The sequence below is a fragment of the Fringilla coelebs genome, assembly GCF_963513975.1.
Source record: "Fringilla coelebs genome assembly, chromosome: 4".
NCBI lineage: Eukaryota > Metazoa > Chordata > Aves > Passeriformes > Fringillidae > Fringilla > Fringilla coelebs.
In genome coordinates, this window is record NC_140032.1 from 59,484,262 (window position 1) to 59,500,934 (window position 16,673).

General features: G+C 39.0%; 1 protein-coding gene across 2 annotated transcripts in view; it reads right to left on the reverse strand.

Annotated features, from left to right (window-relative positions):
* The window catches only part of WDFY3 (WD repeat and FYVE domain containing 3), a 155,592-nt gene that overhangs the window by 18,371 nt on the left and 120,548 nt on the right, over nucleotides 1-16,673 (reverse strand). For both annotated transcript variants that reach the window (XM_084204151.1, XM_084204150.1), the window contains exons 33-50: nucleotides 16,006-16,185; nucleotides 13,821-14,054; nucleotides 12,385-12,484; nucleotides 11,519-11,679; nucleotides 10,724-10,953; nucleotides 9,761-9,870; nucleotides 8,731-8,913; nucleotides 7,696-7,853; nucleotides 6,781-6,858; nucleotides 5,827-6,054; nucleotides 4,974-5,027; nucleotides 3,009-3,177; nucleotides 2,674-2,837; nucleotides 1,765-1,913; nucleotides 1,373-1,493; nucleotides 927-1,012; nucleotides 572-652; nucleotides 136-190 (exon numbers count right to left, since the gene is read on the reverse strand). In XM_084204151.1, the coding sequence (XP_084060277.1) occupies nucleotides 136-190; nucleotides 572-652; nucleotides 927-1,012; nucleotides 1,373-1,493; nucleotides 1,765-1,913; nucleotides 2,674-2,837; nucleotides 3,009-3,177; nucleotides 4,974-5,027; nucleotides 5,827-6,054; nucleotides 6,781-6,858; nucleotides 7,696-7,853; nucleotides 8,731-8,913; nucleotides 9,761-9,870; nucleotides 10,724-10,953; nucleotides 11,519-11,679; nucleotides 12,385-12,484; nucleotides 13,821-14,054; nucleotides 16,006-16,185 (2,541 nt within the window). The remainder of the gene's footprint in view (nucleotides 1-135; nucleotides 191-571; nucleotides 653-926; nucleotides 1,013-1,372; nucleotides 1,494-1,764; nucleotides 1,914-2,673; nucleotides 2,838-3,008; nucleotides 3,178-4,973; nucleotides 5,028-5,826; nucleotides 6,055-6,780; nucleotides 6,859-7,695; nucleotides 7,854-8,730; nucleotides 8,914-9,760; nucleotides 9,871-10,723; nucleotides 10,954-11,518; nucleotides 11,680-12,384; nucleotides 12,485-13,820; nucleotides 14,055-16,005; nucleotides 16,186-16,673) is intronic.

Below are 16,673 nucleotides of genomic sequence, written 5' to 3' on the forward strand. Positions count from 1 at the left end.
CTGAGATACACTTTCTATAACAGTATGTTCCACCTATCAGAATAAGAGGATGCAACTTATGTGTATTGATTATTTATGTATCACTACAAAATGTGGAATTTAATACAAAAAATACTCCAGCATTTTCATACTTACTTCCCATCTTTGAGTAACAGATTTTTCTCCCACTAAAGTGCTAAGTAAGCCAGACCTAGCGGGAAGAAGAAAGTGAATTTCTTGACTTTGCAGGGTTACATCTTCATAAGACAACCCAAAATTTCAACATTAAAAGTTATAAATTGCAACCACTAGGAGAAGATGTCTCTTTTCCTTTTGCAGTACCTTTTTTAGAATTCTAAACACACACTGTAAAAATTATGTATGTTAATTATGCAATTCAGTGCAAGTGGTGGCTGATGAGTAAATTAACTTGGATAAATCTGATGCCTTCATCCCTCCAATACATTTCAGAATGTATCAGTACACTGATAATTTAAACTCTGATATTCTCCAGATAATCATGACATCAATGCAAGCATCATTTATTGGAAACTGATAAGCCACAGAGGTTGTGAAGAACAGAACCACCTACCCTTGCTCTACGCTGGTGTTTGGTCTCTGCCCAGACACTGACTCTGAGCTGTCGGTCAGAGATGGTACCACAGCCAAAAATCTGCAGCAGCAGTTAAAAGATTATGATTAGTGTTTCTGCCCTCAGGATATCATCTCCTAAAAAGCAGCATGCACTTAGTACAGTTACAGACTTCCTTTTGAGCAGCTCCATAATGTCTCCAACAAAATCACAGGAGCCTCTTCTCACTGAAGGCATATAGTGCCTTCTAGTGGCTCTTTCCTGCAGCAGTAAGGTGCTAGCAGGCACCAAAAAAAGCCTCCACATAGGTATTTGCAAACATTCATGTTAAATACTCTAATTTATTTTACATTACCTTTGATAAACTTTGTTTCTAACCCCTTTCTGGAAAGCTAGAAGATAGTTCCGTCCATCTCCTGAGAAAACTTCAATTGCAATTGGCTGAAAACAAAGAGGACAAACCCATGTCAACAATAACTAATTTTCTTGCAGCCTCTGAAGGCCAGGCACAGATCAGTTTAGTCATACTACATGCAGCACTAAATTACGGTGAAGCAGACTTTGCTTAGTGCAACCAAATGTTTTATTTTTGGACGACTGACATAGACTAACATGCCCAATAAACTAAATCTGGATAAGTTCCAACAAGGATGCCCAACTTAAATGTTTAAATTTCAACACAGTCAATAGCTTCTCTTTCCAAATATTCTTCAGTTATGTATTGATTTTCATTTCTAAAAATTACATCATCAAAACACTCCGAATATGCTTCCCTCTACCCAAATATGGTGTCCAAGTTACCTGCAAAAGGTATCTCCTTTTATGCACCTCCTTGATATCTTCATATGCAAAAATGCTGCAAGTTCTTTTGAGTTGACTTGGACCTTGTCTTGCTCCCCTAGGTATGATTGGCTCATGCATCCTGTAAAGGAACATAAACACGCATGAGAAAAGTGATTAAAAAGATGAGAAATTTTCTTCTTGGGAAAGAATTATTCAATTAATTTCATATGAGAGTCCAGTTACAGAAACAGCTGATAACATATTTTCACAATATACCATACTACAAATTGCGCAGTACCTGAGGTCTTCCTGCATCTTACATTATCTTGGAACTGACTCCACAAAAACCTCATAGAATACTTGCTGTTCAGCTTCTAAGGATCAAGGAAACTCTCTAGGAATGTACTCACTTTGGAGGCAATGTCTCGATGTCCCGTATCTCCCTGGTGGCTGTCATGGTAAACCCATCGATGACATAGAAGTGCTCTTTCCCAAAAAGAAGCAGCCCCTCACTGGTGTCAAGGCCCTGAACCCGAGCACAGCGGTACATGTGCTGGATCTATGAGGAAAAGCAGATGCTTAGGGAAAGCAGGTTAAGGAGCACAGGCTCAGACCACTGCTCTGTTAGAACAAGTTGCAGACACTGCTGTATCACTTGCACATACAGCAAAAATCCTGTCAGTCTGTCCTTTAATCAGACCTAATGCCAGTGACTAGTAATTGGGGAGGAGGTTGGATAAAGCCTCATTGGTATGATATAAATGTATCTATTTACCAGTTTATCCACTTGCACTACGCTGCTTGAACATATTTTAGAACCTGCAGCCTACTCAACCATGATCACAATGCTATTTAATGGTATCCTTCAGATGGACAAAAGCCTGAAATACCAAATACGCAGCATGGTAAATCACCACTGATCTTGGGGATAAAATACTACTTATCAAGGCTTCCCATTCAAATGAAGGCAACAATTAGAAACAGTGTGCCAAATTCAGCGCTTACATTTTCAATGTTTATATGCTACCCTGATCATTAAGTTGACAGGACAATAAACCAAGCATGGGATTGCTCATAGCCTTCATTTCAGGACAGATGAATTTTTCCCTTGCAGGCAGAAGGTAAAAAAAGAAAAAAAGTTTCCAGAACAGCATTATCAGGGGCAGGCACACAAAGTACACATTATAAGGAAGAAGCTGATGAAATATATAGACCAAGGAAGATATATAGGATATATCTTCCTTCCAAGATATTCATGTCTGGGACACAAAATGAAGAAATTCCAATACATTAAGTTCTTAGTGCGTTTGAAACAGTACCTTCTCTCCTTCTTCAAGAAGTCGAAGCAAAGTTGTATTGTCAGTCTTCTCCTCTTCATCAATTGAACTCCCCTCAACAATTTGATCCTGTGACTGGTCCAGGTTCTCATCATCTCCTCCATCAGGAGCAGAGCGAGATCGTTTCAGGGGAGGCTTCACCAAGCCTAGAAGAGAACAGAGACAGAAAAATGTCATAAAGAGACATAAAAAATTAACTTCACAAAACCTATAATCTTTCAAACTACTGACCCAATTCTAAGAGAGAAAAACAAGAGACAAACTTATGCTCGTCTTTCTGCAAATGCAGGAGAGGCTGACAAACCAAACCATCTAACCTTTGACTCTTGCAATAGTGTCCTCCCCGTGCTCGGGCTCCTGCTGAGCTGTTTCCCCAACTGTGTTCTCTTCGATGGTGTCCTGGAAGACGGCGGGGTTTCCGGAAGCCAGGCGCATGTAGTACTCCTTGCTGTCATAACTGATGGCTCTCCGGTAGCGAGCAGGTTTCTTGGGAATAACGGAAGAAATCACTTGGTCAGCCAACTCCTCCCTCAGTGAAGGTCTTTCAGGAACAGGGTGTGCAGCACAGTGCATGCCCATTGAGTGTTTTGTGCGTGCTCATATGCCAACACAGACAGGAACAGAGACTCTTCAGGGGATCTGATCTGCTGGCTAATTTGCAAGGAGCTATAAAGCCACTCAAGCAAACATGGGGTTGCAGAAAAGCCTGCAGATAAAACTAACACATGGAAAGTAGGTGTAGCCAGTATGTTATGAACTGTCATAAAATGCTGGGATTCTTGTGCTTAACACTGAATGCTCAGAAGGCCATTTAACCATCTTTTTACTCCCTAACAACAGATGCAGCTTATTTGTTAGCCAGCTGACTTTTTTGTTAGGCAGTAATTTGAATAAAAAATTGCCTCAAGAAGATACAATGATGTGGAAGCTGGTATGAACCAAAAGCACTCAGGGATTTGCTTTAAGTCTCAAAAAGTCTTTATTAACTTAGTTCCTTCTTTTTTTAGTAAAGTTTCTGATGGCTTATGGGGAGGAGACCGGCATGAGAATATGCATGTACCTAAGTAAATATTTGAGCATTGTTTGTACCTTTGTGTGGTGTTTTTGGTCTTTTTTTGGTGGGTTTTTTTCTGCTTTGTTGAGCGTTTGTTGCTTTGGTTTGGGGTTTTTTCCTGTGTGTGATGGTTCCTTGCTCTTTGTCTGTCCCTACCCCCATCACAGGGTAATTCTTATGTTCCTCACTTAATTAAGAAAGCAACATTCAGAATAGAAATCAAACTAGCTTTATTAAAAGTTGATGCTTGGGATGATAAAGGTGCTAAGATCAGCAACACAGAAATTTATTATTCAGGTAAAATTGGCTGCTCCCAAAAATCAAAAATTTAAGGCACTGTAATTTAATTTGCTCACTTATGTTTAAACCAAGTCTTCACTCCTTATCAGCACAAAACTGCCACTTAAACGATATTAAAACATTTGTGGAAACTACTTATGTATAACCTACAAAGAAAAATCATTTATAGCACTGCTAAGGGGAAGGAAAACAGTAACAATTTATATTAGATATTCTGTATGATAGAATTACTTGCATTTATATGAATTAGATAATTGTAGAAGGTAATTCAAAATGAGTGAGTGCACATTACACACTGTACTTAGTGATGGGCAAGAACGCGACTCTAATTAACAGAGAAAAGCATAATACTGAAATGCTTGCAGAGAAGCCACTTCCAAGCATGTCTGTTCTATTTAAGAAAGGATTCATATTTTTTAAGCAAATGTGTGCATTTTACTAATAGCAAAACAGAGAGGAGTCAGCTAAGACAAAATTAATATGGGCTTTAACAAAAGTTGGCCTTTTAAAGCCCATTATGGACAAAAAGGAGAAAAAACACTCCCCAGATCCTCTCTCAGAAGGAAACACTTTCCCAGTAAGTGCTTCCAAGCGATGTGTTGCCCATTACTAAATGTGTTCCACTGACCAATAGTTTCAGGTCCCAAAGCCACAACACTCCACACAGTGAGAACAGTGGTAGCACAGCCCAACACAGCCTGTTAGTGTGCAGCAAAGAAGGGAAGGTCTACAGAAAGTTTTATTAGGTGAAGGTTGAGGACAGCACAGTAACATCTTCTAATGTGATTACTGAAAAAACCCTTAGGTCTGGAATTGTTTACTGAAAGAGCAAGTTGAAAGCCAAACGTAGAAGCCTTGTTAAGACTGCCTAACATGCAGAAGTTGTATTTCTTTTACATTCTTTCAGTCGGTGTACTTGTTTCTTTACCTTTTGAGGAATGGTATCATCAGATGTCTCAGGAAGTCTGTTTGAGAAGTCAGACTGGAAACAGGGCATCAATTACATAAGCATCAATTACATCAGAGAAAGAACACTTTTGAGAAGAATGTATGATGGCATGTTCTCTACTTCACGTGAATTAGACTGTCACTACAGCTACTGTGCGTCAGACCACAAGCAGGTAAAAATATCTAATAGTTTAAAATTGAATGACATCAATGTTTTCTCTGCTTTTTTAAAGTACTTTGACACTCAGACATAATTTGAGGGGAAAAAAATCCTGCATGCATACACACATGCTTAAAAAGACATAATAAAGACTGCTTCCTTTCTTAAAAACAGGAACTAACTGCAAAGCTTTCAAAGGCCACAAACTTTTCTGCTTCACAGCCCACCTTTGTCTTCATGGATTGATGAAAGTACATCTCACAAGTGTGCCCAAAGCAAGTCCTGTAGCCCTTTTTTCCCCTCTTTTTTTTTTGGGGGGGGTCTTTTTTTTCCCTTCAGATCACTGTTTTCCACATTATCTAGATTCATGACAAGAACTCAGACTGAGACTGAACCTCACACAGTAATGGAATTTTCAGTCTCTGGAGGCTTGTGAAGACGCCAGTGGCGTTTGTTGGCAGGATCACTCACCCCACCTCACATTATATTGCAATATATCCAAATTTGCTTGGTTTTGAGCCAAGTGACTCAGTCCCTTCCCTAAATATATCATACCAAAAGAGTAAAATATCTTTCTTAAGAAAAACCTATCCCAAAAAGAAAAAAAAAGAAAAAAGAAAAGCATTTTGCAACAGGCTGTGTAATCACCCATCCCAAACCCCTGAATACTTACCAGCAAGTTTGTTTCCTGCTCAGCCTCGGGCATGTAGGGATACTGAGTATAAAACATGTCATTCCGCACCATCTTTTTCCTCATTCTGCAGGGACCCTCAGTCATCTCCAGCATCCACTTGTCCAGGTGGGAGCCGATGGGGGGCCCCCAGAGCCCCCGCTCTCGCAGCAACTCGTACTCGATTTGAGACCACTCCTCGGTCACGTATTTCAATGCATTCTGCTGGCGCTGAACACAAAGACATTTGTAAATGCACAGAACTTGAAAAATGATTTTAAGAATGAAACCAGACAGGAGAACTTCCTGTCCTTATTCTCACAGGAGAGAGAAGTTCAATGAAGCAAAGTGTGGTGGTTGGGTTTTTTTAACAAATTGCTTTGAATGACCTGTTTCTCTCAGAAGTTATTTTTTAAGATTTATAGCACATAGCTCAGCAATCAGTTTGAATGAAACGTCTTTGGGAATGTTTGGCAGACACCACAGGGTGGAACAATTTCATTCTGGAAGGCACAGATCAGCCACTTTCTATTTCTGCATGATACCATAAAATTTTCTGTGTGTTACTATGAAAGCAGCATTTAGACACAATGCTTCTCCACATTTCCTCTTAAGTTTTTCTACAATGCTTTACAAATACAGTGTATTTCCAATCATTCTCTTTTTGTTCCCTGCTTTGGTTTTTTTTACACTTATAAGGAATTTAAGCTTCTTAAAAAATACTCAAAACTTATCATGTGATATTGCTACAAGAATTTTCATCTACAACCAGATCAAAATGAGTTTCACCATTTGATTGTACCTAAAAACCCCTTAAAAATAACAACTGTTTGTAAACATCCATACATTTCACCTATGAGAGCCCAATATTTCACTTCATCCTGAGAAATGGCATTGGTATAACTCAACAGGCCAAAGTATCAGTGTCAGGTAATTAGCACTGCAAGCCATCCCTACCTCCTGGTATTCTTTATACTGCATATCAACCAGGTCCCGAACCACTGCAATGTGAGTAAACATCCACTGGGAAATTTCCTAAGACAAAAACAAGGAGGCAAACAAAATAAACAAGAGTTTGTTATGTACATAAAAGTTCTTATAAACAAGAGTTTGCTTGAATGAAATGCCTAGGAACACACCACCTTGCTAAACTTGCTCACAAAGAATAGTTCATTAAAATAAACATTCAGAACATTCCCAAACAGCTGAAGATTGGCACTGAGAAAGACTACTCTTTCCCTTCTTCCTTTTAAGTAATATTTTGTGGATTGTGGCTAGTTTGCTGGAAATCCTCAAGACACCCACCCCTCCTGTCCCACTGTATCTGTGTTTTCACTTATTGCTTCCTCTTGTGATACAACCAGGAACAGTTCCTGTCAGCTCCATTTGTTCAGTTCTTCCCTTTCCCCGTCATTATATACCTGCTCACCAGCAAAAGGACTGAGAGCACTGAGAATTCATTATTTTTTCAATTCCACTGACTAATTTTCAGCTCAGAAAGAGAACTAGCGACATATTTTTCCACAAAATTTTCAAACCCCTCTTTCCATCTTGAGGGCAGAATGGAAAAAAACCCATTATCTGTATCACAGCTTCCATTTCAATGCAGTATTGCAAACTGAACTTAAGACCAGTCTCACTGACAATGAAGGGTTGACTCTTAGCTTAAGGTTACAGATATGCAGATGGACCTACTAAATTAGACACACAGAAGCAAGATGCCCAGTCTGGAGAGTCAAAAAAGAGAAAGAAAACTGAGCACAAGATAATACTTCACACTGCGCAAGATACTCCACCCTGGGATATTTACCATAAATCCTGAACATACGTTGCTGGATTTTAGACTGCATGTTATTTCTTGACAGAAAATACCTGTGTAGAGAGGTTGTGTTTACTCAGCCCACTCTCCTTGCGGTTTCTCCTGGAACCAGTCAGTTTAGAGAGGCCAAATCCACTGCTGACTCTTGAAAGTTTGGACTGTGTGGTTGGAACCAAAGCCTCTCCTCTACTGATGCATTTTTTCTCATGAGCTGAAAAACAAAGTGTTGGGAGCACTTTTTAGAAGGGTTTTTTTTTCCCCTCCCCCCATAATACTTGGTTTTTTTAGATAGAATGACCTTTTCTGTTGCTTCAAAAAAGGCATAGCTGTACTCAAACACTTCCTGCAAATGTACTGGCTAAGAGGGAGATATTGGAAACCTTAACAAACATCAGCCAGGAACACACAGAAACACAGATACTGCAAAACCAAGTACTCCAGGTTTCCAAATATGTTTTCTGTACATCCAGGTTAACCTCAATTACTTCAGGACTGTGAAATCATCCAAGGAGTCACATCTATGGAATTGTAATTTCTGCTGTCTAAAATCTTGCTAATTCAGTCAAGCACCAATTGATCTTTATTACATGGATGCAGAGCTAATTTGTCTGTAACTTGTCCACCTGGTTTCCCCAGTACTTTTCCTGCAGAACTGCTTCCTATGCTGAACATATTTCCAGCCAAGAGTTAGTCATAGCATCACTGCTGCTAGAGAAGGACTGCTCAGCCACCGATTTCCCATCTCATCGCCAGACCAAGAGTTTGCAGGCTGCACCCAGACATGCTCAAGAGCATTCCCCTCCCTGCCTGGCACATCTAATCCTGGGAATGGTAATAGAGGTCACCACAGTCCAAGGGTTCATGGGGAGGAGCTCAATGCTTCTACCATTGTAATCCACAATATGCTATTTGCTGACTCAGAGAGGGCCCTGGAGTGTAAGAATATCCTGTTTATGGTCCAGTTTCTGAAGGATCCTTGTTACGCAGTGCCAGTTTATAGAGTATTTACAGCTACAAAAAAGTTGAGCCTATATTAAAACATCCACTGCATACATTTCAAGACAAGCAAATCCTCAGTCAGGACTTACCCAAATGATTTTGCCAACACTTTAAACTTGCTTCCTCAATGAAAGGTCTGGCAACAGTTATATCCACTTGGCCACGATCATTGACAGGTAGTGTCACTTTGAAAACTTCTTCCAAAACCTGCTTTTTACTGTGGATCAGCTCTGTCCACACTCTGTTTATGGCTTTTAAAAGAAGCTGGCGACCTGCATAAGTACAAGATCACAAAGAGCAAGCTCTCTACAGTGCTCATAGCATTGATATTTTTACAGTAATGAAATGAATAATTTCTGTGATAAAACTGCAGTTTCTCCCCCCATTGCATGATGTGTGAAATGCCTTTGGCCAGAGTGCCCGTTTTTGCCATTATGTATGCTATCAGAAAGTCCAACAATAATTTTGGCAGTTTTTTCTCTGTGAATTTGAAACACTGGCTCTCATTAGTTGTGACTCATCTCCCACACCCATCTATTAACAAAATGAGACTGAAAAAACCTTATAGGAGTCTGTGTCTATAAATATATATATAATTCCATACATACATTATGCTTCAGCATTTTTACGTACGTTTGCCTAAGTACCTGTGTCAATATTAAATACACACATTTAAGAATCACTGAATACTTTCTTCCATAGCAAGTTCATAAATTTCATTTGAGTAAAAGATTGTAAGTATGCCACAAAATAGTAACTGTATAGTTTATACCATATATTTTTATCTTAAAATGAGCCACTTCTATTGCATTTAAAACAGTGCAAATAAACCTGTCTTTCTAATTCTGGAGAATGTCCAGAAAACCATGAAGAGCACTTACTATTTTAACAAAACATTAATTTATCCTCTGTGTGTCTATCTTGGTATTTCCAAGAGTCTTTTCATCTATTTTTTAATGTAATTTTATACACACACAGCCCCAGTGCCCCTCCAGAGAGTAACTGGGTAACACACACATACCACAAGACCCTGCCCTGAGTCACTGGGGTAAAAGATTAGTGATGACAATACAGAAGTGGCATTATGAGACATCTGTGGTTTTATCATTCTCAGATTACCTTCACTGACATCTTGATTGTAGACTCCATCTGGTTCTATATCAGAGGGGATCATAATGTGCCAAGTTGTCATCCTGGCTTCTGCTTCCAATCCAAACCCATCAACATTGCTACAAACACACAATGGATTAAGAACCATCAGAATAAAAAGACACAAAAACCCAAGCCAAGATAAAGCATTTGATTTTGTATCAAATTCACAAAGATTAATACACACTACTACAGCAAAGCATCTTCACTTCTCTCCGTTTGAGTTCTGAGAATTTGTGGTCACAAGCTGAACTGAAGGTTTATGAAGAGATGATGCGCCACGGATATTGGTGCAACTAGCAGAAGATGGTGATATTTGAAGAAACACAAAACAGACAAGGCTAGAAATGGAAAACACTGGGGTTTGATGACTGTTACTAAGTATCTTTGGAGGAAACACAAGTTGTGGATCTTCTTGGAAAGAACAAATTAAAATGCCAGGCTGGCATTTGAGCAATGCAGGAAAGTAGGTGTCTATAGCATTTGTCACGGACACCCGATTTAATGCATGACTGGCCTTACTCAATGCTATACAGAAGAAATACCAAGATATTGAACTTGTATGAAATGATTCAACAGATAGTAAATCCAGTGACAGGACCCTCTCACTATTAATTACCTAGCACCAGTGCTTCCTTCTATCTTTAAAACATTTTCATTTATAAAAGGTTAACAACAAAATAGTTGGACAAACACATTTGTCAGTATTTAAAATACCTCTGCAAAAGGAGGTAAAAATGTTCTCTATTTCCAGGATCTTCAAACCTAATTTTGTCTCAAAATGAATTTCTTAAACTTGCTTGCAACTCACTGGCTGAAAATTATAAACAGCCCTCCAAAATTTGCTGACTTATTTGCAAGGTGAGTAAAAAAGGGTCATTTTAGTACTTCCCTGCACTGGCTGTGGAATGCACTTCTGCCTGAGATATTTACCTTCCCACATGTAGATTAATCAAGCAGTGAGCTAGGCAGCTGATGAATTCCTGATCATGATTTCCAGGTCCCAGAATTAAGTTCCTGTTCACAGTAAGGACCCTTAGGGAATCAAGGAGAGCCACTTGCTGAGGAACAGTTTTGTGGGCTCTTGAGAACTGATACAGGATGGTTCTGTTCAGGCAGTGATAAATGGCATCCAGCGAGAGTCCCTGAGATCTTCTTTTTGACTGATGGGAAGTAAAAAAAACATGATCAGAAGTAGCAGCAACTCGCTTTACTGGCACACAATCTTCCCTTGAACTGACCCAAGCTCATTTTCCAGAACTAGCATTTTACTGTAAGTGTCAATTCCATTAATTTCAAGGACTAAAAATGATATTAATGATTAAACACTTTGAATTTTAACATCTATAAAGATGCTGCTGATTTCTAACAGTAAGTTTTCTAACAATTTCCAATAGAAGTGTGTGAAGAAGGTTCCTAAAATGTCAAGGTAAATTTAGGGAGCTTCTCAAAAATCATGTGAGGCATATTTCATTGTTTATTTTGGGGGGATTTCTAAAAAATAATGTGATCTGAGAGCAGTTCTTACTCAATTGCTCTTCATTTACAGAAAGATGTGCTAAGAAAGCTCTGTAAAGAGAGAATGAGCCTGAGAAAGAAAAGCATATTCTGTGCTTTTCCCAAACATATATCACTAGCAGATTGTTTAGTGACATCACTCCATGCATTTCCACATAATCTGCAAAAATGGTTTTTCAGGCAGGATAATTCAACAAACAGCCCTGTTACCTGTGCAATGAGCTGGATTATGAAGTCCACAAGAAGCTTGGATTCTTTGTTGAACATGCCCTGCCAAAGCTTATCCACCACACGCTGTGTAAAGTAAAACACATTGTTCACCAGCACCTGGTAGCTTCCTCCACTCGTTATAGGCAGAGATGCATCTTCACCTAGGTAATAAAAAACCCCAAAGTTTTCTGCATTTATCAAATAACCCCATCTGCATAAATACATTCACATTAGTTTATGCTTTCTAGACTTCCATAAAAGAGAAAGAGATTCAGTCAATGAAAGCTAAAACCTCATGGCTTCCCTAATAGGACTTTCCCTTTGATGTAAGCAACCACCGCTCTGGACTTTTATTTTATCTTTAAAAAAATTATTCTGGATTTTTAAAACATTATTCTGGATTTATTTTATTAATGCACTGCACCTATGGGAAGACCGTGGGTCTTATCATTAAATTAAATTTATTAAATTACTGCTGTGGCAAGAAATGGGGAGCCTTACAAGGAAGTCTGAACAGAAATGCACGCAGTCCCTTATGACACCCGAGATGGAGGCAGAGCAGCCCAAGAGCTCCTGGGAAATCCAGCAAGCAACCATGAAATGTGACTGGGCCCCCTAAGCCATGTAGTTTTTGTGAATAACCTATTTTACAGCCTTGGCACATTCAAGGTAGGGAGGGAACATGCAAGCACATCAACACCATTTATGAAGGGAAGGGAAGGGAAAGGAAAGGGAAGGGAAAGAGAAAGGGAAAAAATTAAGACGATCAAGTTGCAACAAAACAGACCACCAAAAAAGAAAAAAGTCACAGAATCAAAACCTGGTGTCCAAATCAATAGATTGACTATTAGACTTTGCTATATTACCCAATAAAACATCAGCTGCAAGTAGGTGGTCCATCACTCCATCCAAAACATAAGTCTGAAACTCCTTCTGCTGGGTTCGTGTTGATCTTTCAGGAGAAGCCTAAAAAATTATATTAAAATAATATTAAGATAATTAATATCTCTGAACAAAAAAGAGGGAGAGGGATGGTGTTGTATATTATTTCCTTTTCTCTCAGCTCCCATGACCTACATTTTTTTTTACTCTTAACATTCTGTCTCAAGTAAAAAGTTTTGGCTTTATCAAAAATCTAAGCATGCACATTGAGTATACACTGGCTGCATGCAGTCTCGCAAAGCAGGCATTACTCCTTTTTAAATCCAGGAAGTTTATCTTCTGCCATAACAGGTACTGGAAAGAACACATTCTGAAAAGGTACATGAAACTCTCCGCTATAAACATACGTTCAACCTGTGATTTCCTCAGCTGACACAAGTCACCTCCTTCAGTAAACAATGAGCAAATGGGACGGATCAAAAGTTTAAGTTGCAGAAGTTTGGCAGTGTGTACCTACCTAAACGCAATTATGCTACTGGGCAAGTAACACTAACAAGTGATAAGTTAAAAGAGCTGTGAAGAACTGCAGCCACTTGAACATGATCGCAAATATGTCTCCCATGTCTGTGGATAAGTGACATCTTCTGACATTTCATTTGTTTTTGCTTTGTGACAGCAAAGAGGTGCCCAACTGCCCCAGGAAAATTGTTAGGAAATATGCAAGCATGTAAGTATGGCCCAAAATTCCTGCAGCTTTCAAAAAAAAAATCAGGGAGATTCAGCAACATGTAAGTTGAGGTAAATAACAGGTAGATGAAGGTGAACGAGAAGTGATGTGAACATTTCAAAATGTACTGTCTGAAGATGCAGGACAGTTAAATAGTAACTGACCCCCTCACCTCCTTGCCTCACCATTAGCAGGACAATGCTTTCTTCAAGTGTCACAAACTTCAGAAGTTGATTTACAGCAAAAGGTTTTTTGTGAGGCTTTATAGTATATGGTCCCATATGTCTTTTTATCTAACTGACACCATCTATGGCACAATTTCTTTTTATCAAATACAAACAGAACAGAAACCCTAATTTCTGCAGAGGTTTTATATTTTCAACAAAGTCAATACAAATGTCATGGTTAGAAAGGTGCTTAACCACTGAATCATACTCCACAAAATAAAACTTGAAGAAAGCTTCTTATGCTGGTTTTCCAAGCCATTAAAGAAAGGTGAACAAGCTACTCTTTATGAAACATTAGTGGTTTTTTTCCCACTCTTATTTCATGGCAATTCCACTGAATCTCAGGTCATCACTAGCCTAGCTTTGTAAGGTAATAGAAGAAAAAACATTTTAGGAAAAAAAAGGTGTCACAACTAAGCTCAAATAACAAAACCAAACTAAAACACAAACCACAAAGAAATTCTACCTCTAGCAGAAGGTCCACCAGTGGAGTCTGTTTGCTGGCTGGTGTGAGACATAGGTTATCAATGATCATCACACGCATGAAGTCAAACACGAACTTCTTGGCAGGGTGGTTGGTCAGGTAGGTCTTGGTGCCCACATTGCAGTATTCTGATTGGCTCCTGTTCATGCCAGAATCAGCTGCAAAGGCTTTAAACTCTTCAGCTGGGGACCCAACTTCGTCATCGAGATCAGTGACCTGTAAAAACCAGCGTGTTAAAACTGTGGAGTAATTAACGGCAGTTTCTTCACTTCTCTATTCTTTGCTTGTCTTTCTAAGGGTATTTCACTTCACATTTTGCTTCTTAAGAAGCCTTTTTAGAAAATAATGATGTTCAGAATCAGTTCTCCAATATGGAAACATCCAGTTTTGGATTCTCAAGGCAAATGATGATCTGGCATGAGTAACATTTCATGCTCCCTGACCAACAGAATTGGATGATTTCTAGATATTTGGCAAAAATAAATGTTCTCATTGAAAAAAAAATAAGAAGAAAAAGAAAAGTTTTGAAAAAATTATTAACTAAAGCTGTTAAAATAAAATCAAGACAGAAGCCAACTAAAAAAGGCCATCAAGCTTACATAACATAAAACAAAAAAGGAACTGAGCCTTTTTTTTTCTTTTAATACAATACCTTCATCAGAGTGCAGTTATGGGTAAGCCGGTTTCCCAAAAATCTCTAAAAGAAGAAGAAAAAAAAAAGGGTCTCCACAGCTTTCCCATTTCTGATGAACAGAAACCTTGAAAGGCTAGCTCTTAAAGAGGACTGTAACAAAAGCACAAACAGTAATGAAAGCTGTCAAATCCAGAAGACTGACTCTTTCTATGCAACTCCCTTCCTTAAATGAAAGAGGAGACAATATGATTTCTCTCAACAGGCTTCTTGCATCACCAGCTTATGTGTCAAGTAACCAAATGTTCTGAACATTTGGTCTGCTTTAGCAGGAGAGTGTTTTCAAGAAATTAAGAGAAGCCCAAATACGTATTCTTTCTATTTTTAATAGCAATCTCGGAAAAACTGAAAGATCTTTAAAAAAGTTAAGAATATTTTCTCAAGGTTGAGAAAATAATAGTGTTTTGTTGCAGAAATCTAGCTGTGATTCAGATATTTCACCAGGCACTGATTAGTGCTACACATTTGGGCAAACAAAAACACTGGAGGAGTAAACCAGTTTGGAGTGAAGAGCACCCTCAAACAGCAAAGAGCTCAAGTTGCCAGGCAGCTACACAGAATTTCAGGGGATCTAATAGTTAAAGCCTGCTTAGAGACACAAGGCTCCTCTAAGAACTCCGCACAGGTGAATGCCAAATCAGCATTACCAGTTTGTTAAGTGGAACTTTTTTTGTGAGAGAGCAAGCTCCTAGTATGTACTTGAAATGCAAGTTTAACAAAAAAGCAAAAAACCCATGTCCTTACGAGAGACTCACCAGCAGGCACTGCTAAAAATTGGTCTCCCACTTTTATTAACAAAATAATAGCACACCCCAAGTTATTATTTCCTGAAGTTTTTTTATCATACTATACATAGTTCTATCATTTGGCAGCCTCTAGACTAATTATCCTTCCATGTTCTTAATAAAATTACTTTTAAATGTTGGCTAACAATATCTGGTTTTTTTCCTTTCCATTCATATTCTAGAAATAGTATCATTTGCAAATGACACTAGGCTCAAAGAAAACTTTAGCCAGCAATGCAAGCAAAGTTGAATTCACACCCTCTCTTGGCTTGAACTCAGTAGTTTCAGGAAATACAAGAACACTACTTTGTGGTTAAGCCACAAAAACAGAAATGGGAATGAGAAATGTGAGGAAAAAGAGGTTTTAGGTTTCATCACATCCTCCAGAGCAGAGGGCTGACAGTCTCTTTTGCTTGTGTAAATTTGAGCTAGCATTTTTCATACAATGGAAAATAATGTCCGCTATAAAACAAGCAAACTGTCTCTTGCCCCTAAAATGCTGCTTCTGATGTCCCTGCAGTTTAACACACTCTTCTCTCAGATCGACAACCCAAGTGCAAAACATCCAGCTCAGCTGATGATGACCTCTTGTACAAGTGAGTAGAGCTTTATCTCGCTATGACTGGTAATTGATAAATCCTTAAAAGTAACACTCGTGAAAAATAAAAAGGCAAGCAGCTGGATTTCCTACCATCTCAGAGTATGGTCGGATGTTGAAAGGAAACACTGTTGCTGCCAGCGCACACAGGAACTCTGGACTCATCCACAGGGAAATGAGGTCAGGTACATTGTGATACAAATACCGAAAGAACTGCATCAGGGTGACTGGATATTCCCGAAGCCAAGAGCCTTCTTCCTCTGACTGCCAGGGCTGGGTTGAGAAACAAACACCAGATTAGCACAGACTGTGGCACTTGAATACTTGCTTCGGAAAGGAAGAGCACGCTTTCAAGCACATCTCAAACAGGAGACCAGCAGCATTTTACAGCACATCATTGACCGTAAGCTAAAATGTGTGTTCTGTCATGTAATGACTTGGAAATATTGGCAAACATGACCAGACTGCAGCCAACCCAAAATGGGATGGCACAGTTGAACATGCCTGGTGTCAACACACAAGACACAGCACATGTCTCTAAGCATGTGCAAAGTGTATCCAAACAGGTGAGGACCAAACACAATGATCGGTCACCAGCACAGAGACAGAACATGTGACAACAAAAATGGGTACTGCAGCACTTGTCCAGAAGATGCTTCTGGACATGTTACCTTGGGAGAAACATGGAAGCAACAGAGCATATCACATACACATGATAATCCAACAGGTGACAACCAAACAGGTGCTGCTTTTCAAGCACT